The sequence below is a fragment of the Balaenoptera musculus genome, chromosome 17 (genome assembly GCF_009873245.2).
Source record: "Balaenoptera musculus isolate JJ_BM4_2016_0621 chromosome 17, mBalMus1.pri.v3, whole genome shotgun sequence".
Classification (NCBI taxonomy): domain Eukaryota; kingdom Metazoa; phylum Chordata; class Mammalia; order Artiodactyla; family Balaenopteridae; genus Balaenoptera; species Balaenoptera musculus.
The window spans coordinates 42,261,934-42,288,996 of NC_045801.1; the positions used below are offsets into that span (position 1 = coordinate 42,261,934).

Below are 27,063 nucleotides of genomic sequence, written 5' to 3' on the forward strand. Positions count from 1 at the left end.
CCAATTCAAACCTGCCTCTTCCTCCATCCTTTATCGGGACAGCTCGCAAGTGTTTTCCTGGGAAGCGCGATTATGTGGCACTTAGCGTATTTTCTCACCTTCCCGTGTCCACCTGGTAAAAATAAAATAAAATAAAACAAAACAAAATAAAGGAGCCCGGGATTGAACTGTCGTTATTTTTTAAAAGGGGAGAGTGGGGTCACATGATGGCGAGTAACTGATTTAGTGAAGTGGCTGCAAGTCCGGGTTTGCTGCAGAGCCGGCCCCTCCCGGCGGGGGCGCTGACGTCACGGAAAAGCCCCGGCGCGGGTCGGCCGGGCCGGTATAAACCGCGGGGCCGCGGCGGCTGCGGGCGGCGGGCTCGGGCGGAGGCACAAACGGCGGCAACGCGCGAGCACCCTGCGCTTGGCGGTCCCAGCAGCACAGCGCTCACCGACCCTCGGACGCCCAAGTAAGCCAGGAGGCCCGCGGGGGCCCTCCCGACTTTGGAGAGGGGTGGGGGGGTGCTGGTTGGGGAAGGGGTGGGCGTTCCCAGCCCGCAGAACTTTCTAAGTTGAGAAAAGAGCCTAAGGAACGTGCTCTCCGCGCTGTGTTTTTCCAGGTCGGGGGCAAAGTTTAAGGTGCAAAGGATGCCATCTGTCATCAGCAGGTTCCTTGCTTCAGTTCAGGAAGAGGGCCACCTCTTCCTACAGGCTGTGGTCAGAGGGCAGCCGTCAGGCTCTGGTTGTTTGAATTCAAGTCGGCCAACGGGGGCGCTGCTTGTGAGATTAAAAAACCCGGCTGATCATCGCGGTCAGGGTCGTGCTTAGGGTCATCGACGGGTTGGGGTGTGGAGCGTGGGGGTGAGCGTGGGAAGGGGAGGGTCTGTGCATTTCTCGCTCTCCCGAGTGGATCTTGCTGATTCAAATAAGAATGCTTCTACTTTATCTCAAGGAGCCTGGGAGTACAGACTTCCGTGCAAGGGGGGCGGGAGGGGGGGGAGTCTTGAGAAAGGGAAAGTTGTAGCAAAGTTGTTGAATGTCTTTGGGGAGAGTCTTTGACCTGATTTGCTTCAAAAAGGTGGAAATCTGAGTTGAATTAAAGAACTCTTGAAGCGGACATGGTTTAATCAGAGTGAAGCATTTTCTCTGCGAATTTGACGGGTCTGAACCTGAGGGGTCAATTTCCCTGCCAGAACGACAAGGCATGGGGCTGGGATATTTTAAATGTGATATCCGTGGGCAGGAGGGCAGAGCTGAGGCATAAACCTCAAACAAATTCTTTCCCCCCCTCAAATAATAGCTAATTCAGGCAGTTGGGGAACATCAGGGCAACTTTACTAAACATGGAAGTTCCAATAATCGCTTGTCCAGTCCAGCCAGGGGGAGTGATGTCATTGTCACGTGTTTCCCACTGAGGCCCACTGGATGCTGGTGCAATTAAGAGCCATGTTTAGACAAGAGCAGCTAACCTGGCCAGCTGGTCCCCAGCTGCATTAACTTGTTGCTTTTCAAGCCATCTCTGGAGGCTGTTGGTTCCTTCTGGCTGCCTCTGTGCCAGCTCTGAGTGGGGAATCCCAAGGCTTCTTTGAAGATGGAGGAAGCCCCAGGGCAGTGGGCGATATTAATGGTATTTTTTCCTCTTTGCAAATGACAATCTGCCCGAGGAGCTGGTAACAGTGTGTGTGTGTGTGTGTGTGTGTGTGTGTGTTCGGTTGAAAGCCTGTTGACTGCTTCATTGGTGTTCCTTGTGTTAGGGTTACTTGGGTCTCACCGCATTTAATAAAACATCACTGATGCCTGTGTTTAAGCCCCCTGAGCTCTCACTCGTGCTTCCTAATGCTAACACCTGGGCTGCTTTGCTCTCTAGGACCCAACGATGACTCTGAATAATGTCACCATGCGCCAGGGCACTGTGGGCATGCAGCCACAGCAGCAGCGCTGGAGCGTCCCAGCCGATGGCAGGCATCTGATGGTCCAGAAAGAGCCCCACCAGTACAGCCAGCGCAACCGTCACTCTGCTACCCCCGAGGACCACTGCCGCCGGAGCTGGTCCTCCGACTCCACGGACTCAGTCATCTCCTCCGAGTCGGGGAACACCTACTACCGGGTGGTCCTCATAGGGGAGCAGGGGGTGGGCAAGTCCACGCTGGCCAGCATCTTTGCGGGCGTGCACGACAGCATGGATAGTGACTGCGAAATGCTGGGAGGTAGGTGGACCAGCCCCGCGGGCTCCTGTGGTCAGCAGTGGTCCAGCAGAAAGAGCAAGTAGGTGGGTCATTTACCTGCAGAGTCGGGAACTGCGAGTATGCATTCTTGGCTCTGGCTCGGGAGCTGAGTCCCCACAGAAGCGCTGGCATAAGCTCCTGGGACAAGAACATGAAAATGCTCGTAGATAGAACCTGGGCCAGAAAGGCAATTTCTTAGATTCCAGCTCTAAAGGGACTGGGGAGACGGATTATAGAGGGCAGAGCCGGAGGGTCAGGACCCCACCTCTGGCTTTTGCCATTTCTGACCTGGACCTTTCAAGAACTGAGTGTAGACGCAGCCTTTTTCCATGGTGGTACCTAAAACCAAACCGATTTGAAAAACTGTTAGGATGAATTCGTTAGTTTGTTTATTGCAGTATTAGAGGCTTTTGAGGGTATAAAATCATTTAAGATCTGTATTTTAAATAGCACATTTAAAAAAAATACTGAAATACAACAAGGATGATACATATACTTGTACAGAGTCTGACAGGTTTTCAAGACAACTTTCCCTGTACAATCCCATTTAAAATATTTATTATTTAAGCCTTGATGTCCAAAACTCATTTGAGGTGACACAATGTCAGAAATTCACGTAGTCCTCAAATACGTGTAAAGCATAGCACTACGTTCTGGGAAGTGAGATGAGGATCCTAATAGTCGATGGTTTTCATACAGCGTCTTTCAGCCGCGGCTCCCGTCTTAGACAAAGCCAGGGTCGCTGTGTGTCCCGGTTTGCAGCTGTGGAAATGAAGGAAGAACCTTCCAGTGCTTGTCCCAGTGGCGTGGTCTGTCTGTATGCTCAGTTGCAACTCACAGCTGAATCACAGACTTCCGGAGTAGGAAGATGTCTTAGTGATGACTCGGTTCTGCCCTCTACTTCATGCATAGAAATCCTACTCCTTCCTCACTCCTGTCAGCCCATTTCTACTAAACGTTTATTCTTCCATTGTCCGGGAGTTCACTGCTTCATGAGGCAGCTCCGAACTGGCTTTAAATGATGACTCATTGATGGAACATTGATTTCTCTCCTCACTCCTGAAATCTCAGGGATGATAGCTAAACCCCATTTCAAGGGAGAAAGAGGGTCAGTATCTCTTTTTATGTAAAGGCCTGTGGGTGAGTGTCACTATAGGAGAAAGGGAGGAGGAACTACTATCTAGAATGTGCATTTGCAGTGGGACACGCACTTTATTGGGAGCCTTATATTTGCTACTGTTTATTTTGGTCCTGACATTATTCCTGTACTCATATGAGTAAACTGAGTCTTAGGGACTTTCCTAGAATCACCCACTGGGACAGCTGGAATTAGAACTCAGGGTTTTATAATGTTAGTTTGGTGGTGTTCTCCTTCTGTCATTGATAGGGAACTTGCTATGTGCCAGGCACTGTGCTAAGTACTTCCCACAAGTATTTTGATAATACTTAGGAAAATTGAACCAATTTGGTATTAATATCCCTATTTTACAGGTGAAGAAATGGAAGCTTATGAAGTCAAGTGACTTTCCCAGGGTGAAAAAGCTAGTCCATGGTCTGGACAGGATTCAAAACTAGTTGTGGTTGAACCTAAATCCTGTGTTCTTTCGCTGTTTTCAGCAGCCCCTGGATTTAGCATCCAAATGCTGTTACGTACTGTAGCACATCGGGCTGGGTACCGACCACGTGCCTCATTCCATGCTAGGCTCTGGGGCACCCAGTGATGAACGAGGTACACCATACATACCCTCTTAGGAAGGAGCTAAGTGTCAGTGGCTATAATTCAGAGCAGGATAAAATCATATGAATACCTGAAGAAGTAACAATAAAGTGCTTTGGAGACTGATATAAAGAAGAGACCAACCAAGAGTTTTGGTTTGTTTCTTTAGGAGGGAGGAATTGAAACAGTTGGTGGATAGCAGACTTTCAAAAATGTTTGTCCATTAGAGTGCAGTGGTATCTATCCAGAGGGCGGTATCCCCATAGGCATAGAGTATTAAGAAGATTGACCCATCCCTGAAACTTGGGAAGGCAGGCTTCTGTATCTGGGAAGCTTCTTTGTTTAATAGGGAGAGGGGGCAGTTGGTAGAGAGAATCCTTTCCATACCTCCTCAAAGAGGGAATCTTGGGCAACAAGAAGCTTCTCAGCTGACTCATCCTACCTAACGTGTCCTATTTGAGTAACTAAATTTATACTGTCTAGGGTTACAGCCCTTACGTATAGGTGGCTGTTGGAATCACTAGTTGGCTTTATGTTTCCCAAGGAGAGGGTTTTCCATGGCATTTCACTGCATTGTTCTTTTTTCAGCATTAACCATAAGAAAAAAACTACACAATACTCTCATCATCATTTCTCCAAATAAAGATGGATGTTGTTAAGATTATATTGCAATAATCTTATGACTCTCTGTGCTCACTTAATGCCGTTCATTCATTCATCCATCCATCCATTCATCCCTAAACACTTACTGAACCTATACCGTGGAGCTTGATGTGACACTATGAGGACATACAAAGAGTCATGGGGCTTCTTCCTTAAAGATGCTTACAGTATATGCAGTAGAGATCAGATATAAATCGATAGGATGCGATAAGTGTCTTTAAAGAGGTACAAGGGCAGTGCTGTGGGAATTCAGAGGAGAAAATAAATATTACTTCCGGCTGTGAAAATCAGAAAAGGGTTCATGGAAGTGGTGGTCTCTGAGCTGGGCCCTAAGGACCACTAAGATCTGGAAGCCCTGAGGTAGGTGGAAGGCATTGCACGTGTGCGCAGGGCGTACAGGAGAGAGCACCGGACTCGCAGCCTGATGATGTGAGTTTGGACCCCAGTTTTGACACTGACTTAGCTAGGTGCTCTGGAGACAAGAAACTTACCCTCCTTAAGCTTCCTTCTTAGTAAAATAGGAACAATAACTACTTCAAAGTGTATTAAGAGGATAACAGGTGATAGCATAGTGCCTGGCACATAGTAAGTACTGAGTGAACATTCGTTAGAGCTGATTCTGAATCTGTTGTTTCCTTTCCTTGGGCTTATCTTCCACAAGTGGACCTTTCATTGCTTGAAGTCCTCATCCACTTTGGTCCCTCTTGGCTGGGGCCCTGTGATATGTGCAGAGGAGACGTGAGCCACTAGAGGAGAGGCCAGTATTCCTAAGCAGGAGTTCCTTTAGGGTTCCTTGGGATCCTCTGTGCTCTGAAAGCAGTTGAGCGTTTTTTGAGGGGAGAGGGATGCTGGATCCTCAGAACTTTCGAGGGGCTGCCTTAGCCGGTTCCAGCGGGTAAGAGAACTCTGGGGCAGGTTCACACACAGCACTTGAGCCAGTCTTGAGCAGGATGGTCCTCCAAGCACAGTGGGGGTCAAATGCAGACAGACAAATCGAGGTGTGCTAGTCCAGGAAAAACGGCCTCAGACGACAAACTCCATCCCGCACCTCAGGATGATCTCTCTTGCTACGCAGGGTGTGAGTACACACCCGTGGCTTTCATGGAGAGGACCGGAAAAATGAGGACTCCCCAGACCAGGTTACTGAAAAGCCTTATAAGCCAATAGGCCTTAACCCTTTCTCCATACACCTTAGCCCAGGGCAAATTTCAAAGGACTCTTCTAGAATTTTATATTCTTTTATTTCCCCTCTTCTCACCCAGTTAACCCTTGAAAAGGCTGAAAGGTGGGGACTAAGGGAGGAAGAGAAAATAGAGCTTCGGTTGCAAGCAGGTCCTCTCCTGGTTGCAGAAGGCTCTCAAGCAGGATGCTTTGAGTGAGAAATCCTTGGGGCATGTGGCCAGAGGTGACACATAAGCCCAGGTGCAGGGCATATGCACCAAGCAGGGCGGAGGTGTATTGCTTTAGGCTTTTGGGTTTCCAGCACAATGACTTTCAGCCAGAGGTAAGTCCAGTCAGAATGATCCTGTCGGGAACTTTCCAGAACAGCAAAGCAGTTTGGCCTTACTTTTGCAGCTGGAATCTTTAGTCCACTTTTTCTCTAGACTTCTTCTGGTACCTCGTAAACCAAGAGAAAGTTTGAGTTTGCTTTTCCCCTTAGCTATTGGGATACAGTATGTTTCTGTCTGAACTACTAAGGATTCACATGAATCTCTTGTGCCTATTGTTGCGTGGTGAGTGATGAGCTGAGGGCAGAGAAAGTGCTTTTTTGAGTTTTCTGAGTGCAGGGAGGTCTTTCAGAGAAAAGAGAAAAACTCTGAGGTGGTAAGGGGTAGTCAGCTCCCCCGCCCCTCTACTCCCATCTGTGCTGCTCAAGCTTTGATGCTTTGCACCTGGTTGTATAAATTTGCCTGTTGAGGTCATGAGGCCCTACTCTCCAGTAAGCCAAATTAGACATTCCACTGCGATCCCATTCATGATACATATTGTGGATGGCAAACATGATGGGAATAATAGATTTAAAATCCCCCAGTGGGAAACTGTTAACATCATTTAGAAGAATGACACCTAAAGAGATGGGAAAACTGACAGAAAGACAGAGCCATTCCTGGCTAATTTTATTCTCATTTGTCCATATTTTCTTTTCTTTCCCTCTCCTGATTCTAATTCCTAGAGGAAGAAACATTGAACCAGGAGCATTGCTTTTTATAAACCCCTCACTATTATGAAACAGGAAATGTCCTGGTTCCTACAATGCAGGGCTCTTAAGCTAGGATTTACCTATAGTAGGGAACGGCAAGTATGGCAAGAGCCAACTTCCTCCATCTGAAGAAATGATGATAACAGCTAACATTTATTGCATTTCTACTTTGTGCCCAGGCTTAATATATGTAATTGTCACAGCCCTGAGGTGTGGATACTGTTATCAATCCCATTTCACATATGAAGAAACTGAGGCTCAGAGAACTTAAGTAAGCAGTCCTGAGCCAAATAGTTAATAAGAGATGGCACCCAGATTTGAATTCAGGTTTGCTTGTGCTCACAAGCCACAATGCTATATTTATCATTTATTCATTCATTTGATAAGTATTTACTGAGCACCTGCAATCTACCAGGTGCTGTCCTGGGTGCTGGGGGAAATAGCAGTAAGCAGCATAGATGCAAGTCTCTGCCTTAACATTCTGGAAGGCGAGAGGGACAGAAAATAATAAAATAAGTAAGTTAAATGGATTCATGTTAGATGGCAATCAGCACAATGAAGAAAAATGAAACAAGGACGGGAGTAAGGATTATTGGTAGCAGAGAGGCGATGGAATTTTAAATAGATGGTCAGGGAGCACATCCCTCAGAAAGAGATAAGGGAACAAGCTTTTTCGATATTTGAGAGAACAGATTCCAGGCAAAAGGAACAGCAAGAAAAATGTCCAAAAATCATTATGAAGATCATAATTCTCAAATGATAAAATTCAAAACAGGAAACCTCATTGTGAAAATAGAGTGGGTATGGGTTCAATTGTGTGGAATTGATGGGAATCTCTCTTGCAAAAATCCCAGCTAACTCAGTTAATCCCCCCTCTGCCCTCTCCCACTGATTTTTCTGGGCTGGAGCTGCTCTGGCCCTTTGTACTGCATTCACCCTTCGCTTGCACTCAATCTGGGCTCAAGTGCAGGGAGGAAAGTTTCCATTACTAAGTAGAGCTGGAGACTGCACTTCTGTTCTACTTAAGATGGAAAAACAAGCCTGTTTATTCCTAGGGAACTGTCTTTTTTTTTTAACGAAGAAAACTTCACCAAAGCAGGGATAGTTTCAAGATTTTTTTCTTGCACATCTCAAAAGAGGAGAAATGTCTCTGAGCTGAAAGCTCCTGAAATGGCCAGTGAATGTTCAGTAATCACCCCACTGGAAGGTGCAGTGGGTTTCCATGGAAGGCTTATGAGCTGGGTTTACAGTTCTGCTGGGCAGTTAGTGTTTCTCATGGCACCGTCCATGGATTCTGAGTCAAAAGCAGTAAAGTGAGTTTATTCTCCTAAATGGTTTTACTATATAAAAGGTATAGGAATGATGAAAACAAATGCCATGCCTTTCATTTCAAGCATTTAGTGATACATGTTCAGAAGATTTAGGTGTTCTGCTTATTACTAAGCAGAATACTGGAGGAGTATACGTAGAATGTTGTTGAAGGTGATTAAAAAAATAATTTGCCTGTGTGAATATTTACACAGTTTACTCTGTATATTTACATAATTAATTGCATATTTAGTAAGTTTATTTTCTGGCATAATTTTCTACACCCCTTTACAGAAAAGTGTTGCCTATTTGCCTGCCTCCAGGATCACTGTTCTTTCTTTTCCAGAAGATACATATGAGCGAACACTGATTGTTGATGGGGAAAGTGCAACAATTATACTCCTGGACATGTGGGAAAATAAGGTATGCAGAGCCTGTAGCTCTCTGTAAATTCCTTCAGGGCCTGCCTTCCAACAGGCTGTTTAGGGCAAGGGTGACATTGCCCTTTTTGATGTTCCAGATGAGGTGGACTCATTTTCTTGATTAAAAGCATTTACTTCTGAAGAATGAAACTGTTCTAAGGAACAAGTCGTTCATAAATGAGCTTTGAATAACAAGCAAGTTGCAGTGATTTGCCCTTAGTTCTATTCAAGAATACAAAAAAGTGTATTTGTTTTAGGGAAAGTGCCAGTAAGTATGGATGATAATTTTAAACTACATAAAACCATATTATATGAAGCTGACACTCTCACTACTAGTTTTCAACATTTGCTTTTTAAAGTTTTGGGGTTTCTGAGCCTATTTGCTAGACCTTCTGTTTATTAAGAACCCTCCTATGCTAACAAAAGGATTCTTAATTTTATCACTTAGGGGCAAAAGAGTTTTATGGGAGCCAGGAAAGACTCATATTTGGTAGCTTAAATAAAATTGGAAATATTGTTTGGCAGACTCTTTGTATAATTTATCAACTCAAGCTGTAGGAGGAATCATAAAGTAAAACTTTTTGGCATCAGTGCTGTCTGAGCTAGGAGTCTTTACAGCCACAGACATCTTGTAGGCATGGAAGACTGAAGCCTTTTGGAGAGTTGGAATAAGTTTTCTTCCTTTCTCATATCAGCAAGGGTACTTTAGGATAAACACATTGTCTCTTTCAAACTAACACCTCATTTACCGGGCAAATCTGAGCTCATGGGAGATCTCATTTCATCAGGGGGAGAATGAGTGGCTCCAGGACCACTGCATGCAAGTCGGGGATGCCTACCTGATTGTCTACTCCATCACGGACCGAGCCAGCTTTGAGAAGGCATCTGAGCTTCGAATCCAGCTCCGCAGGGCCCGGCAGACAGAGGACATTCCTATAATTCTGGTTGGCAATAAAAGTGACCTGGTGCGGTGCCGGGAAGTGTCTGTATCAGGTGAGAGGAGTGGTGCCAATACCATAGAAACTGTCTCTGGGTCACCTGCATTTTCCTTCCAACAGTTGTTCTTTCCTTCCTCTTTCATGAAGCTGGAACCAGGGGCTTATTAAAATGCCACATGGAGTTTTATGCATACTCTCTAAGGTGCCCATGTTCCCAGCAGATCATCTGTTCTACCTGCAGGATTCCAGTCTCCCTATCCCCAAGGCTTTCCCTGGAATTCCTTTAGGGAAGAGGTCATGCTCAGGGGTTTACTGGCAGTCCCCAGCCTTTTCTCCTCATCCTTTCTATTCTCCAGGGAGATCTCAAGAGTCCTGGGAAGTGAAAGTAGCATCTTCAAGCAAGAAGGACGGGAACTTTGATTTAGGGGCACTGTGAGAGTCTCACTGAGATTAAGAATTCTACTCTGGTTGCCTCTAGTTCCTGTAGACCCTAGAAACACCCTCCCAGCCCTTACCCTTTGCTTCCTAAGTTTCAGTTAAGGCATCAGTCTGATGGTGTCACGTATCCTTTGTCGTACTTGGTTCAGCGATAATTCCTATTTTTTGAGTTGGCGCCCAAATGCCTTTGGGGGCCCTTAAAATTTTATTGGCCTAATACAGATTTGGTACAATGGTAGGAAAATAAAATACTGCATTGCCAGGCTCCACCCAGGAGAAAAGAACCCTGTTGAATACTTAACAGACCCAACCAGCTTGGGAATGTCTTACTCTTAGGAAATGACTGTCTACAGTAGTCATTTTTTTCCAAACCAAAACTTGGACACCTGGTCATTGAACACAGTAGAACATTCGAGAATGAGACTTTCAGAAAAGCTTGTTTGGATAGTTTGCTGTAATTGTATTGCACTGTGCGAAATTCTCCAATTTTTTTCAAAATATCTCATCAAAGCTTAAAAAATTTTTTTTCAGAGAGGAAAGTCAAATGGTCAGATTCTTATTTTCAATTCAGGAAACTGACTCAGGAGAAAGAGTAAAGAACATGAACTTGAGAGTGAAGCAGGCCTGGATTCACACCTGCCACTTACAGGCTATGTGAACTGCCTCAAGTTTTTAAAGGACCACCTCTCTCCCCTCCAGTCTCATCACCTATCTGAAAGGGATAATGTATTCTTAAAGATTGTTGTAAACATTAAAAAAATGTTTATAAAGTATTCAACCCAGTTCCTTATGGGAATAAATTAAGGCTAAGGCTTTGACTAATTAATATTACGATATTTGATGAAATTGGACTTTCACACAGTGAATTTGGTGGGCCAGATCTAAAGCCCATCTCTCCTGTTTCCAGGAATCTTCGTGTGAGAGTCTTTCCTTCTATTTAAGCCCTGGGAGGACAGGTATCCCAGTGGCCTCCTGTATCCGTCGCATATATGACTGACTTAGAGTTCCCTCGAGGACCATTTAAAATTAGCACTCATCCAGCTTGGCTTTCTGTGTGTGTAGGGTCATATTCTGCAGCCCCCCTGATTTTCTTCTCCCCTCCTTTCCCCACCAGAAGGGAGAGCGTGTGCCGTGGTGTTCGACTGCAAGTTCATCGAGACCTCCGCAGCTGTCCAGCACAACGTCAAGGAGCTGTTTGAAGGCATTGTGAGGCAGGTCCGCCTCCGGCGGGACAGCAAGGAAAAGAATGAGCGGCGGCTGGCCTACCAGAAGAGGAGGGAGAGCATCCCCAGGAAAGCCAGGCGCTTCTGGGGCAAGATCGTGGCCAAAAACAACAAGAACATGGCCTTCAAGCTCAAGTCCAAATCCTGCCATGACCTCTCTGTGCTCTAGGCACCCGGAGTCAGCCAATGTCCCCCACTGGACATCACTGAAGGCCATTGGGACCCATAATCTATATTAGATTGGATTCTTAAGTATTGTTAGATGTGGCTTCCCCTATTGGTAGCTGGGAACTAACGTGCTAGGCTGATGGGCAACAAAATGCATGAGAAATGAAAGAGCTTTGTGAAGACTCAGTATTTATTTAAGGAAAAGCCTGACCTTTGCTACTTGAACACCCAAGACTCATTAGGGGACATGGTTGGTATTCACATATGTTTCCTCTCTCCTTTGGCTAGTAGAGAATTGAAGCCTGCAAAATGATGCCTAGACAAGATTTTTCATTATTCAAATTTTGCCTGGTGTTCTGTTATGTGAATTTGAGGCCAATCAGTGGGTCATAAACAAATATAGGAAAGCCATCAAAGGAATTTTTCAAAGGAGGGAGAACTTCTTTCTCTGTACCTTATATTTGTGGAGCTAGGACTGCAGAACTGGGTTCATCACGATCATCACTGTTATTGCTCCATGAAGCTGTGAAAAGACATGATGGACTTGCTGGAAACTAAAGCTTAGTAAACAATTTTTGTTCAGTGCCCACAGTCAGAGATCCAGAAGTCTATAGAATTGGGAACTGCTACATGTACCACTAATGGGTTCAAAAATTATATCTTTACTACTGTTGTCTTCTAATTTTTTATTTAAAGGAAAATTATTTTAATCAAATTCTATTTAGTCAAACCACGTTTTATGTTGCATTATTTTTAAAATCGTAGGGCCATCATAAAAAAATATTTTTAAAATCTAAATTATTGAGAAACTGGAGTGCAAAATACCAAATTTTTAAATATAATCGAAAGTCTGAAGTTTTATAAAACACAAAACATAAATACTTCCAGCATTTTGGGTTGACCCTTTTATGCCACAGCTCTGCTCTATTTATTATTATTTTGCAAAATAACAACCATTTTAACATTTGATAAAGCATATTTATGAACATGTTTCTTAATAAGAAAAATGCCCATTTTATTACCATTTTCTATCTTTTTCAGAATATTCAAGTTTTTACCTATATGTCTTATAATAAAATAAATAAAATCTTTGAAAAGAAAGGCATTCCTAAATGTTTTTCCTCCCGACTCAAGATGATTATGATCATTTTGATGTAGCTTCTAGAGCAAGCACATTATAAAGAAACATACGTATTATTTTATTTCTTCTCTTCATTGGCAAGAGCCCAGTCATTATCTGTTTTAAAGAGTATCCCTGACATATCTCCTTTGACATGTGATTCACAAAAATGTAAAGTGATTTTTGGCTGATACAGTTAGGAAGTATTTGAGGTCATGTAAATGCCAAGTTACAGTAAAAGCGAGATTGACCTTTACTTTGGTCTGGCAAATTCCTGACTCAACAGATGGGCTTTGCTTTGCTTCCCAAAGGCTCATGGTCCTAAGCTTGAGTAAAGCATTAGAGGAAATTATAAAGGATTAAGGGGGAGAAAAAGGAAACTGCTGATTTTCAGCCTGAGCTCTAGCCAGACAAGGCTTTTAACCAAATTCTCCTCCCTGACATTTTTACAGCTGGACATTAACACGTGGCTGCTTTCCAGTGGTGCTGTGTAGCCCTTCTGCTTCAAGGGTGGGACTTCCTGCTGTTCCCCATTCACCCCTCTGGCCACCCCCAGCACGCTCTTGCTCTCTCAACTCCCTATCTTTCTGAGTTTGTAATCAGACATACACTAGTAGTGACAATCAAGGGATCTTGCATATTGCCCAAAGTGACACAGTTTTACAAGGTGTCTCTGCTCTGTTTTGTTGGCCCTTTCTCCTCCTTTTTCCAAGTTGGGAGCAAAGGTTCCCATCTCTGCACTTTGCATCTTTGAATTGGTCAAGGAAACAGTACAGGGAGGTGATAAGAGTAAAGATTCAGGTTATACGGGCCTGGGATGAATCTTGGCTGTGCCATTTAACACGTGTGTCTTCGGAGTAGTTAAAGTTTAAAGCTTCTTAACTATTAGTTTCTCATCTGCAAATGAGGTTGCTAATAATACCTACCTTGTAAGGTTGTGAGATGGATGTCTTTCAGTCTGCCATACCGTAAAGAGCTCGAGAGATGGCAGTTTTCATTGTCACACATCTTCCATTCTGCATCAGTTAGTTAGTTTTATATGTCTGGAAACTCAAAATCGGGGGCCACTATGTCTTTTCCTTTTCATTTCTTTACTCTCTGCAATACAGTGCTTTGCACATATTGGAGCTTCTTATAGTGTTTCTTCTTGAATTGTTCCTCTCAGTGGCCCCATGAGGTTGACAGAACATTTTATAGCAAACAAGTCCAGGGGGATATTAGTTCAGATGTGAAATGTCTGGGCTAGGACTGGGGTCCAGATGTAACTCATTTGCATCTTCTAGTATCCAAAACCATTTCCTATACACACAGCTCTTTTCATCCTCATGGACCATCCCCCCACACACACCACACACACACCCCTCCACACAGCACACACATATAACATACACATACAGCAAACACAGTACACATATATCCCACAGCGCACACACCACATACATACCTCACACACACCAACACACACACATTCTTTATACTCTTCTCTGTTCTGCCAGATTCAGCTGTCCTCCTCACTTGTCTCAGATCTTCCCAGACAAATGGCCAACAGCTCCCAAGCCTCCTAAGCTCCAGGGCCTGTTGAGGATTGTCACCCCGGAGCTGCCCCAGCTTGAGCCAGGCACACGGTTCTGGCTGCAGTCCAGTCTGAGAGGTGTTTTGGTTCAGAGCTATGGCTCGAGTCAGACAGATCTGGGTTTCAATCTGGTTTCATCACTGTGGATGTGTGACCAGGAGGAACTTGCTTATTCTCTCAGCCTCAGTTTTCCCATCTGTGAAGTGGGGATGACAGCATCACCTACTTCACAGTGTTGTGGTGAGAATAACATGAGACCAACAAAAGTTCTCGCCCCAAGAGAACTCCCACTACTTCTCCAACGCAGCATTCTCACCTTCATTCGCCCACACCTCCTTCAGATGTTACTGGGCACCCAGGTACCATCAGGTGCCGGGAATATAATGATGATTAAGACATTATCCTGGTCCTCAGAGTCCTCGAGAATAGTAAATTTGACCGTCCCATACAGCCAAAGAAGGTGGCATTAGAGATAGGAAGAAAATGAACTGTGGGAGGATTATACCTGGAAGGCGTTAGATTTGCTGCCATTAGATAAAATTCAAATGAAAGAAAAATATTATTAAAATGATTGGATTCAGTGTGGAAAAGTAAATTGGGCTATTTTTTAAAATTCCATTTTGGGGAATTAGGAGCATTGGAGAAAAGTTGGATTTTAAGCATCCTACATTTTCGCTCAGTACATGAACTACTCAATACAGGGAACAAGGCAAATAAAATCACTTGGCAAAGTCCATGGAGTGCCTGCTTGTGCAAAGGTGCTGTGGAGAATACACGGTGGGAGAAGGCAGTCTCGCCTTTAAGAAGCTTATGATATAGTTATGACATATTGGTGGGAGGGGGGCATGGTGTGAATGAGGACAACTGCACAAATACCTAGAATATGACATAGAAGATAAGAAGGGGCCGTGGAGGCATGTGAAGTAAGGTGGTTGGAGCTTGGACGGGAAAAAGAATTCCTTGCTTGGCTGGTGCAATCCTGGAATGCTTCTTGGAGGAAGTGGCATCGAGCTTCATCTTGAAGACTACTCAAGATTTCCATGGGTAAGATTGGTTAAAAGAAAGAAAAATGGAGAAGTTGGCCTATGTAAAGAAAATAACATGATCAAGGGCAGAGAGGCAGGAAAGAGAAAAATCTGTTGAGAAAAATAAGTCCAATTTGACCAGGAGCTTCCTGGAAGGTGGTTATGTAAATGGTTAAATATGTGAGGCTCGGAGTCAGAAAAATGTAGCTTCACATTCTTACTTGTTAGGTGTAGTGGGTTGAATTGTGCTCCCCCAAAATCCATGTCTGCCTCAAAATGTGACCTTATTTGGAAATAGAGTCTTTGTAGGTGTACTTAGTTAAGGATCTTGAGATGAAATCATTCTGGATTTGTGGTGGGCCCTAAATCCAATGAGTGATGCCTTTATAAGAGAAAAGAGAGGGAGACAGATTTGGACACAGAAGAGACACGTAGGGAAGAAGGCCATATGAAGGCGAAGGCAGAGATTGGAGTGATGCAATTGCAAGCAAGCAACGCCAAGGAATGTCTGGCACAACCAGAAGCTGCAGGAGGAAGGAAGGATTCTCCCCTAAAGCATTCTGAGGAAGTATGGCTCTGCTGACATCATGATTTTAGATTTTTAGCCTCCAGAACTGCAAGAGAATACATTTCTGTTGTTTTAAGCCACCAAGTTTATGGTAACATCCGTAACCCTAGGAAATGAAATACACTGGGTTATTTAGGGCAACTTAGCCTCTATAAGCCTCAATTTCTTCATCTGAGAAACAAGGATAATACCCATCTCAAAGGATTATCACAAGGATTAAATGTAAAGCGCGAGAGTGACTAACCAGGAAGATAAGAGGGGAGCAGTCATAGACTACGTCACTTTTCAGGCTGAGAAGTTTGGACTTGGTTCAGAAGGCAATGCAGTTTTTGAATATCGTCAAATAGGGTGTGACAGATGAGTGGTGCCGCTTCAGTACGTGCCTCAGGAGAGCTGACCTGGCAGGAACCAAGAGGCACAAGACCATCCCCTCCCTGCAAGGAGACGTTGAGGAAGCCTCGGGAACACCTGGCCTAGTGTACCAAGTACTGTGCCCTGGGCAGAGGGAAGGAAGCCGTCCAGCAGGAGAAGCATCGATGTGTCCCTTGGATTTACGAGTACACATATGTGGCAGGGTTCAAGGTTTTGTACAAGGGGTGCTCCCAACGCAGTCAGGCCTGATACCTAAATAGCCAGACAGCAATGCAAATGAGAGAGAGAGAAAGATAGCAGAACGGGGCGGGCCCAGGTGTCAGCTGAGGCCCTGGGTTACAAGATTATACCGGAGTAAGGGTGAGGATTCCGACTTTGTGACTGCGAGGAAACAGCCACAATACAAGACTCCAGAAACCATCAGTAATGGTCCAGTTTAACTCCTGAAGCTCTGAGGAAGTAAATATTAGACACCTGCTTGCCCTGTCATGTGACTAGGGAAAAGGATGGAAACCAAGGACTTGAGGAGCGCCGTTGCACATGCACGTGACTCTGCACGAGTGTGTGTGTGTGTGTGCATGTACGTGTGCCAGTGCATAAGTGTATGTGTGTATGTGTGTGTGTTGAGGGGCAGAGGTGGGAAGGAGAGGGCTCACAGCTAAGGGAGTAGAGCCCTGCAAGTAGAATAACTTCAAAAGTCAACTAGACTCTCATCTTGCTCCACTTTCCAGTATATTCCCAAAATGCTGCTGCTGTCAGTGGTCTTACTTACTTCAGCATCTATCAGGGAAACTGAGTATTTTTTTTTTTTTTTGCTTTTTTTGTGATTCTGTTTTCTTTGCTGATTAGCTTCTTTTGCTTCCCCATCCCCATGTCAGGTGGGAGGTGGGCCCCCCATCACTCCAGAGTCCAGGCAGCTCTAGCCAAGGGTCAAGGCCACAGAGTCTATATTAGTTCCCTAGGGCGGCCATAACAAAGTACCAAAATTGGGTGGATTAAAACAACAGAAATGTGTTGTTTCCCAGTTCTGGAGCCTGGAAGTCCAAAATCAGGGTGTTGATTTCTGTCTGAAGTCTTTTTTTTTTTTTTTTTTAACATCTTTATTGGAGTATAATTGCTTTACAATAGTGTGTTAGTTTCTGCTTTATAACAAAGTGAATCAGTTATACATATACATATGTTCCCATATCTCTTCCCTCTTGCATCTCCCTCCCTCCCACCCTCCCTATCCCACCCCTCTAGGTGGTCACAAAGCACAGAGCTGATCTCCCTGTGCTATGCGGTTGCTAAGGAAACTGAGTATTCATGAGGTGTGTGCCCTTTCAGAAACTCAAGATGATTTGTAACTTAAGTTTGCTGAGATCGTGGTCAAATAAGTGGAAACAAAAGTGAGCCTGCATCTTCTGTGCTGCTGATGTTTTTAACCACTTGATCCGAAGTAGAGAAGCGACCTCGTACTGTCGGGCTTTCGGAAACATGGAAATTCAGGCAGCCTGAGATGTACTCGATCTAGCATCACCCAGAGGCCTCACGGTCGTTGTTTGACCTGCAGAAACCTGGCTGCCTTGTGGGTAATTTGAAACAGTTTTGAAGGGCACTTTCTTGTAGGGTATTTGTAATTTTAGCTACACACACATACACATATACATACCTTCCTACCTATATATGCATGTATATGTACACACACGCACACATTTACAGCAGCCTCATTTGAAGAGAAACCATAATTGTAATACCGATGGCAGATGTTTTAAAATAAATATCTGATGAGGGAACTATAGCCCTCACGTGAATATTGGCAAAAGGTACCTTATCAGGACTACCACAGACACAAAGACACAAAGCATGCTGTGAATATCAGAAAATGGGCAAGGCAAAGAGCTGTGAGGAGTGCAATTCGATAGTCGGTTAGCTTTTATTTGATTAAAAAACACAGTCAGATATGCTTGAAAGCAGTACTTTCTTTTTTTGTAAGCATCAGGCTGGACAAGGCAATGAAGTAGAAGTGGAAATCCTATTAAAAAAAAATCCAAAGGAAATTGCCTGTGATTCATCTATTTGATTGTAAGATAGAGCCGGCGGCTGGCCATAATGTGTTTCAATATTTGGAAACAGCGTGTGAGGAACTTGGATTATTTGGGGAATGATTGGGCAAAAGGAATTCTGAGCTGAGGTGGAAAAAATAAGTGAAAACAGGACCTCCAGAGGTCTTTCAGACAAGACCTGCCACACTGTGAATGTGCCACCTGGGGAAGCAGGCCGGCGGCTGGGTGGTCTCCCCACGTGCACTTTCACCCAGCATTGCAGGAGGGCACATTTTAACTGTCCTGCATGCATTATTGGAGACATGGCCAAGACGATGTTGTCCATAAGGATGGTGGTAGCTAATTGTTATGACTTTGCTAACAACATTTGTTAATGAAGCACAGAGTGCTGGATGGTGAACCCCAGTCAACAACGGACCACAAGACGGAGTGAAATAGAGAAGTTTATTACTCACAGGTCCTGGAGGAAGAACAGCGTGCCTTGAGGGGCCACACAGGGAGGTCCAGGCAAAGTGCAGACAGAGTGGCAGGACCTGCACACACGCCTTTATTAAGATCCCAGGATGGAGGGCTTTGGGGTTCTTGGGGCAAGGCTGGATGGGTCAATTCAAACAAAAGAGCTGGGGTTTTGGTAAGCTCCGCGGAGGTCTTATCTAATGGGTGCGGGGAGACTGTGCTCACAGGGCTACTGGGAAAGCCACATCAGGGACTTACATTTGCTTATGACTCCGTGGGCTATTATTTAGGGCATGCACTTGCATGAGGGGGTTCGTGTCCGTTTAAGGCCTCCCACAGGTCACTTGGTCAAATAAAATGGATGCAGAGGCAGCGATACCCTGGAGTAGAGTAGCTTAGCCAAACTCTGGACACGAATGTTTACCGAGCTCTCTTGATCCCACGGCAGTACACGCAGACCTTTTGTCTCCAAAAGATGACTCCAGGTTAGAGCTTGAGATGGCCTCAGATGGCAGAGGGCCTCCGTTTTGCACAGAGAGAAATTGAGACCCCGACAAGTGCGATTTGCTCAGTGACCCAGTTGGGCCAGAACTCAGGGTTCCTGATGCCAATTCAATGCTCTTTCCACAAGAGTAACTGCCCTGCCACCTTAGTTAAAAGACTTAGATACAGGTCTTGGCTTTGCTAATTATTAGGGAGCCTCAAAATCCTCATACATAAAATAAGAAAAATGATACCAACCTCAGTGTTTTTAAGATGATGGAATGAGATAAGTAAGAGTGCTTTGCAATCTCTAAAAGGTCTTAAAATCTCGACAGGCTTATTAAAGTGCTTCGCACGTATGAGGTGGCCTTAGGGCTTGTTTGCCCATCAATGGCTTCAACAGTGTTTGAAGGAGAATCACTGGTGTCAGTCTGACTGGCACATGGAGAAGATCTTCCAGAGTAGGTGGGTCTCTCAGTGCCCACCCGCAGCGGATTGCTCCCCCCCGGGTGTAGACACTCACCTACTTTCCTGACATATTGGACTGGCCTTGATCACTCTCCCTTGGAATGTCTCAAGCCAGTTAAAAAACATTAGCAGTTGGGGAAATGCCAAGGCTGTCTCTTCTGGCAGCAAAAGGAGAGAACTTGTAATTTGATTTTCTTTATTGTGTCTTTGAGAGTCTCTGTACAGACTGGGCAATGAGAAATGCTATTTTAGGTGTGGAAGATGAGGACGATTGACTCGTAAAAAAAGTCAGATTGATAGTGACCTTGTCCATTTACCCGCTTTTAGGTGGAACAGTGTTCCACCCAACGGATAATTGAGACCCTCGGGTTTCATAGGTGCTTCGGGTTATAACTGTGAGTATAGGAAAGAAGACAGAAGTGGACACATGGAATCCACCCCCTTTATGACTGAGAAGGAAGATGCAGACCGTGCAGCCGTGTGAGCGGGGTGGCTGAAAAGATGAGATGAACCGAGAGGAGGCTGGGATCTGAGTCCATCTGCCTGGGTTTGAATCCTGGCTCCACCTGTTCCCAGCTCGGTAACTTGGGCAAGTAACAATCTTTCTCAGGTGCAGTTTTGTCATCTGAAGGAAGAAATTGAGTAAATGAATTAAGATTATCTACTTCTTAGGTTTTTGCAGGGAATAGTGGGAAAGCGCATAAAAAGTGCAGCCCCTGGCCCATGATGAAAGCTTTCCGCGATGTTTAATTATTTTCTTTATTCAAACAAAAACCAAGAGCCTTCAGAGACTAGTCTTAGGAGGGAAGCCTGGAAGAAGGGAGGGGCTGTCTAACAAGAGACTGTCCTACTCTGTTATTGTAAATTCTCATTTTCCCATTGGGCAGTCAATACCATTCTGATGGGTAATCCAGCCTGAATGCCCTGGCCAAAAGGTGGACAAAACTCTCTGCCAAAAGAGTTCCCCTTAGCAGCTGAGAACAGGCTAAAAATTTCAAAAAGCCTTTAGTAAGCTCTGAGGTTGCTAAGTAGCCTGTGTTCTGCATGTAAACAGAGGCGGAGGGAATTAACTCCCAGTCCCTGAGGATGTATGTTGGGGGCATATTGTCTCAGCCCTCTTGCCTGGATTTCTTGTTTCCAAGCTTCCAAGCCTGCCTCCAAAAGAGGATTCCCTAAGTTCCCCCACTCAGGAACTACCGCCTAGATATCTTGACATCAAGCTCCAGAGAAGCAGATGCCTGCTCTGCTCCCTGCTGTTTAGTGTTTTCCCTCTTAATCCTAGTTTACTGAGTGAGATACAGGCATCTTCCCTCCCTAGATGCCTGGCCCGATGTGTCTCTTCCTCATGTTAGGTGAGATCCTTGCCCTACTGCAATGTGGGGTTTTATCCTTGAAGGTCCAGCCTCCACGCCACATGCCAACGTTTCCCATAGTGTGATCTCTGGTCCCTTGCACTCTGGTATTCAAGTGAGTTATGGTGAAAAGGGAGAATTCCACGGTCAAATATATTCAGGGAAAATTAAGCTATAGAAAGTAAAATAGGCTTCTTTTAAAAAAATTGTAGTAAAATATACAGAACATACATTTACCATTCTATCCATTTTTAAGTGTAGATTTCAGTAGCATTAAGCACATTCACATTATTGTATAACCATCACTGCTATTCATCTCCAGAACTTTTTTATCTTTCCCAACTATCCATTAAACATTTACATCCATTCCCCTTCCCCCAAGCCCCTGGCAACCACCATTCTGCTTTCTGTCTCTATGAATTTGATTATTCCAGGTGCCTCAGATAAGTGGAATCATACAGTATTTGTCCTTTTGTGACTGGCTTGTTTCACTTAGCATAAGGTTTTCAGGATTCATTCACACTGTAGCATGTGTCAGACTCACATTCCTTTTTAAGGCTGAATAATATTCCATTGAATGTATCCACAAATGTATTCCACATTTTTTTTATCTGTTCATCTATCAAGAGACACTTGGATTGCTTGTACCTTTTGATTATTATGAAAAATACCGTCATGAACATGGGTGTACAAATATCTGTTAGAGTCTCTGTTTTCAATTCTTTTGAGAATATACCCAGAAATGGAATTGCTCGATCTTTTAGGATTTTTATTTTTAATTTTTTGAGAAATCTCTATACCATTTTCCACAGTGGCTGCGCCATTTTACATTCCCACCAGCAATGAATGTACAAGGGTTCTGATTTCTCCACATTCTTCCCAACACTTCTTATATTCTGTTTTGGTTTTTTTTTTTGATAACAGTCATCCTACTGGATATGAAGCAATATCTCAATGTGGTTTTGATTTGCATTTCCCTAATGATTAGTGATGTTGAGTGTCTTTTCATGTGCTTATTGGCCACTTATATGCTGTCTTTGGAGGAATGTCTATTCAAGTCCTTTGCTGATTTTTTAATCGGGTTTTTTTGTTGTTGTTGAGCTGTGGGAGTTCTTTATATATTCTGGATATTAATCCCTTGTTAGACATATGATTTGCAAATATTTTCTGCCATTCCATGGGTTGTCTTTTTACTTTGCTTATAGTGTCCTTTGATGCACAAACATTTTAAATTTTGATGAAGTCCAATTTACCTGTTTTTTCTTTTGTTGCCTGTGCTTTTGTTGTCATATCCAAGAAATTGTTACCAAGCCAGTTTCATTTGCCTGACATGCAGCAAGCCAAATGCTGAAATAGAGAGGTTTGCAGCAGAGAAAGGGTTTATTCACAAGGCAGCCAAGTGAGGAGATGGGAGAACAAGTCTCAAATCCACCTCCCCAAAGGTGAGGGCCTTGGGATATTTATGGGGTAAGGAAGTGAGGTGGTCTGAGGAGTGGGGAAAGATGATTGGAGGCAAGAAAAAGGTAAAGTAACTGGTGTTCTGTGGCGTATCTGAGTTACATGCTTCTTCATGGGATGCACGTTCAGGAAATGGCAGCATTAGCATGATCTAAGGGTAGAGTTTGGGGCCCTCTAACATCAAAAGTCATCCATCAAACACTCGCGCAGTCCCAGCTGGATGGTTGGTCATCAAAATCAGTTTGATCTGGGCAAGACTAGCTCCATGTTCCTGAAAAACAACTTCAACAACTGTTACTGTTGAGAACCATACATCAGAGGTGTCATCTATAGGGGACAGTTAAAGGAGTCTTGTGATATATTGTCTAAGCTCCGTGAAGCTTGGAGGGTATGCAATATGCAAGAACAATTAAGGTGAGCTTGATCAGTGAAGGCAGGTTACAGGATATTATTTATTAAGCAAGTTATGGTTTAAGAGATCTAACTGATGACTGCCTTTGTTTTCAAAATCCTTGCGGAATCCAATGTTATGAAACTTTTCTTCTATGTTTTCTTCTAAGAGTTTTATAGTTTTAATTCTTATGTTTGGGTCTTTGATCTATTTTGAGTTAATTTTTGTATGTGGTGTAAGGTAAGGGTACAACTTCATTATATATATATTTTTTGCATGTGGGAAATAGGCTTCTTGCATCATCTAGAATTCATTGGTTACAAGCAACTGAAACTGAGATAGGCTGATTATTGGTATAATTCTAGATTGTTCATAGGAATTAAGGGAAGCTCTGAATGGTAAAATCTCTGGAAGTACAGAATATGGCAATGATTTAGGAATCTTAGTAACAGGAACTCACGGACTGTTTCTAATGATGCTGTGATCTGAGAGACTTAGCTCCAAAAATCTTGTGTGTATCGTATTTGGCTGGGAGGCCTGTAAGTGGAAGTGTGTGTGTGTGTGTGTGTGTGTGTGTGTGTGTGTGTCTGTGTATTGAGGATGAGGCAGCATTGTTACTGAATTATCTCAACGAACAAGCCCAGATGAAATGCAGGGTTTGGGTGGGTGGAAGGGAGGGAGGGAGTGATTCCCCAAAGGAAAACCAGAATGTGGTTACAAAAGGACGCGGGAAGGGGTACTGGCTAGGCCAAACAATAAATACTTGCTACTTTTCCTCACTGAAAACTTTCTCAGAAGTTGACTGATAATGAATACATTGTGAATCTCAAGTAGGCAGGAATAGGATAGGGAATGTTTCCCATATCTATTTGTCTAAGATACTCTTAAGTGCATCTTACAGGATTGATGTTCCATAGAACATGTTTTGGGAAATGCTCTCATATGCTAGTAAAAAGAGCTCTGTACTTGTACAACAACAAGTTCAATCCAGGTTGACTCTTTTCTTCAGTGTGTAAATTAGACACAGCTTACATAAAGAGCAAGGACACATTCATGTTACATACATCCAAGCACTGAGCTGAAGCGGGTCTGGACTTCCCAAGTTCGTGCTGGGAAGCTAGGGGTCAGATTCAAGTAACCCTCTTTCATAAACTCACAGATTTAATGATGACTTCACATAAGCCAAGCAGAAAAACAGTTCACAAAATTTTTTGGTGTACATATTATCTATGTGATGGGAATATGTTTCTCTGTGACACTGAGATGTGAGAAATGATACGTTTCTTTATTTTTTAAAAGAAAATTAAATCTTAGTTCAGCACTTTCTCAGCAGGGCTGGTCTTTTTTGGTAGACCACCACTCCTTTGGCTTATTCATGATACTATGGGACTTATTCAAGGCCCAAACAACTGGTCTCTAGGGAATGGTTATCTTAATCACTGTTCTGCTTTCTGATACACAGTACCTCCACTACGTGTTGATCCCCCATGTATTGGGCACTGACGCTCTAGGTGGGCTTCTGAGATGCCCCGCCCCCCACAGTGCTCTTCACCCCTGACCTCATACTCGGCATGGGGCTCTCAGTGTGGCTTCCCAAATCTCTTAGCATTGGCTTCTGCAGGCACCCATGAAGCCAAACCCAAACTCAAGTCCTCTTGTGTGTGGAGTGGCACAGTGGAATGCTGGGGTAGACCTTCAGAAGACCCCTCCCCTCCCCAGGATCTGGGATTCCAATCCCATTTGACATTGAGTCATTTCTCTTTCTTACTTCAAAGCATCAACACCTCCATCTCCTCTTCCTCTGGCACTTAGTGATCCAACAGTTGGGGTAAGGGGAGTGCAGCCCAGTAATCAAACTTCAGTCTCCTGGGACTTTTGAAGATCCCAGGGCTCTGTCCCCAGAAGTTCTGATTCAGTTCCAGAGGAGTGGGACCCAGAATAAGCTCCCGGGAGAGTCTGATTCAGCAGGTCTTCTGACCATACTTTATGGGCACTGGCCTAGATCTGGGGACAAAAGCCTGACAAGACTCCTGGAGGTGGAAAGAGCTCAGTCTTTTGAGATGCCATAGCTAGTCTCCTAGCTTCCAAAAATGGACAGCATGCTTCTAAAGTAGCAACATATAACAAATATGGTTCAATTTCCATATCCTCATTAAATTTGCCATGACTCACCTCTGTAGAGCTGTATTTTGGAAATCCCTGTGAACAGAGAGAAGAGAGTCTCGCTATTGTGGCCTGCAAGGTCCTGGCAGGACCTTGGCCAGGTGCCTGGTTTGCTAACTCTTGGTGTCTGAGAGGCTGTGGGCTTGAAGTGATAGGAAGCAGATCAATGTGGGGGATGGACAGGGGCCTGTGTTCACGGGCATGGCTTGTCTTCCCCAGGGCACAGTTGTGAATCCGTCATTGATTTGGGGATCTTTTGTGACTTTCAGAATGGTCAGAATGGGTGCCTTTTTATTGTTGCCAGTGCCCCTTCTTCCTGCTTCTCCAAATTCCATGCAGGCATCCGTATTTCTATTGTTTCACAAATCCTGGTGTTTGAGAAATGAATGGCTGTCCACCAGGACTGCAGCAACCCCCTCAGCTCAGGGAAGGAGGGAATGATGGTTTTTTTTGGTGTTGTTTGTTTTTTGTTTTTTGCATTAGTAGTTCTGTATTTGTTTTCTTTTTTTAAAATTAGTTATCTATTTTATACATATTAGAGTATACATGTCAATCCCAATCTCCCAGTTCATCCCACCACCACCTCCCACTTTCTTCCCTTGGTGTCCATACATTTGTTCTCTACATCTGTGTCTCTATTTCTGCCTTGCAAATCAGTTCATCTGTACCATCTTTGTAGATTCCACATATATGTGTTAATATACGATATTTGTTTTTCTCTTTCTGACTTACTTCACTCTGTGTGACAGTCTGTAGGTCCATCCACATCTCTACAAATGACCCAACTCCATTCCTTTTTATGGCTGAGTAATATTCCATTGTATATATGTACCACACCTTCTTTATCCATTCAGTGTCGATGGGCATTTAGGTTGCTTCCATGACCTGGCTATTGTAAACAGTGCTGCAGTGAACATTGGGGTGCATGTGTCTTTTTGAGTTATGGTTTTCTCTGGGTATATGTCTAGTAGTGGGATTGCTGGGTCATATAGTAATTCTATTTTTAGTTTTTAAAGGAACCTCTATACTGTTCTCCATAGTGGCTGTATCAATTTACATTCCCACCAACAGTGCAAGAGGGTTCCCTTTTCTCCACATCCTCTCCAGCATTCGTTGTTTGTAGATTTTCTGATGATGCCCATTCTAACTGGTGTGAGGTGATACCTCATTGTAGTTTTGATTTACATTTCTCTAATAATTAGCGATCTTTTCATGTGCCTCTTGGCCATCTGTATGTCTTCTTTGGAGAAATGTCTATTTAGGTCTTCTGCCCATCTTTGGATTGGGTTTTTCATTTTTTTAATATTGAGCTGCATGAGCTGTCTATATATTTTGGAGATTAATCCTTTGTCTGTTGATTCTTTTGCAAATTTTTCTCACATTCTGAGGGTTGTCTTTTCGTCTTGTTTATGGTTTCCTTTGCTGTGCAAAAGCTTTGAAGTTTCATTAGGTCCCAATTGTTTATTTTTGTTGTTATTTCCATTACTCTAGGAGGTGGATCAAAAAAGATCTTGCTGTGATTTATGTCAAAGAGTGTTCTTCCTATGTTTTCCTCTAAGAGTTACATAGTGTCTGGTCTTACATTATGTCTTTAATCCATTTTGAGTTTATTTTTGTGTATGGTGTTAGGGAGTGTTCTAATATCATTCTTTTACAAGTAATTTCATTCCTTTTACATGACCAGGAATGATGTTTGTTAATTCCAAAACTTAAGGCCAAGTGGTGGGTGATTCCGGACCCTCCGAGGATGGGTTTCAGAAGGCAGCAATCAGGGCTTTGCTGGGAGCCTCTCAAGGCTTGGATCAGCATTGCTTCTCAGTGGGTCAGGTTTGAGGATGAATGACCCACATGCCGTGTGCAATAAGCTGGGATCAATGAGAATGGGCAGTGGGAATATTTCTGGTAATGAGGATGGTGTTTTCTAGAATGTGAACCAGGAGGCAGGACACTGGAGACCTGGGACAAACCTCAGCTCTTCCACAAATGTCTCGTCACCTCTATGCAGGATATTTTCCTCTAGAAAGTAAGGAGGGTTGGACTAAATCTATTATTTCAAAAGTAAACGTTTACTGAGCTTTGATGATGCACCAGGCTGTGTGCTAGAGGGATGTGACATTAAATAAAGCCTGACGCATGCTCTTGTGATGATGCTTTCCACGGTCTCCTGACGCCCCTGCATTCTATGAGTCTATAAACGATGCCTACTCATGGCAGCCCTTGAACACTGTGTTTTCACACACATTATCACGACTGCACTGTGAGATGTGTCATCCTTCCCACTGCATGGGGGTCAAGTGTCTTGTCTA

At 43.9% G+C, this 27,063-nt stretch overlaps 1 protein-coding gene across 1 annotated transcript; it reads left to right on the forward strand.

Annotated features, from left to right (window-relative positions):
- The first annotated feature begins 312 nt into the window (after nucleotides 1–312).
- GEM (GTP binding protein overexpressed in skeletal muscle) lies at nucleotides 313–12,659 on the forward strand. The gene is made up of 5 exons (XM_036830815.1): nucleotides 313–451; nucleotides 1,849–2,188; nucleotides 8,441–8,517; nucleotides 9,305–9,509; nucleotides 11,007–12,659. The coding sequence occupies exons 2-5, from the start codon at nucleotides 1,858–1,860 to the stop codon at nucleotides 11,282–11,284; spliced, it is 891 nt and encodes a 296-aa protein (XP_036686710.1). The 5' UTR covers nucleotides 313–451; nucleotides 1,849–1,857; the 3' UTR covers nucleotides 11,285–12,659.
- Nucleotides 12,660–27,063: the final 14,404 nt, after the last annotated feature.

What these genes read in the sequence shown, in the direction of transcription:
- GEM (XM_036830815.1), top strand. Translation starts at nt 1,858, where the DNA reads ATGACTCTGAATAATGTCACCATGCGCCAGGGCACTGTGGGCATGCAG. An exon ending in TGGACATGTGGGAAAATAAG is followed by an intron (nt 8,518 to 9,304) that starts GTATGCAGAGCC and finishes TCATTTCATCAG; the next exon opens with GGGGAGAATGAGTGGCTCCA. An exon ending in CCGGGAAGTGTCTGTATCAG is followed by an intron (nt 9,510 to 11,006) that starts GTGAGAGGAGTG and finishes TTTCCCCACCAG; the next exon opens with AAGGGAGAGCGTGTGCCGTG.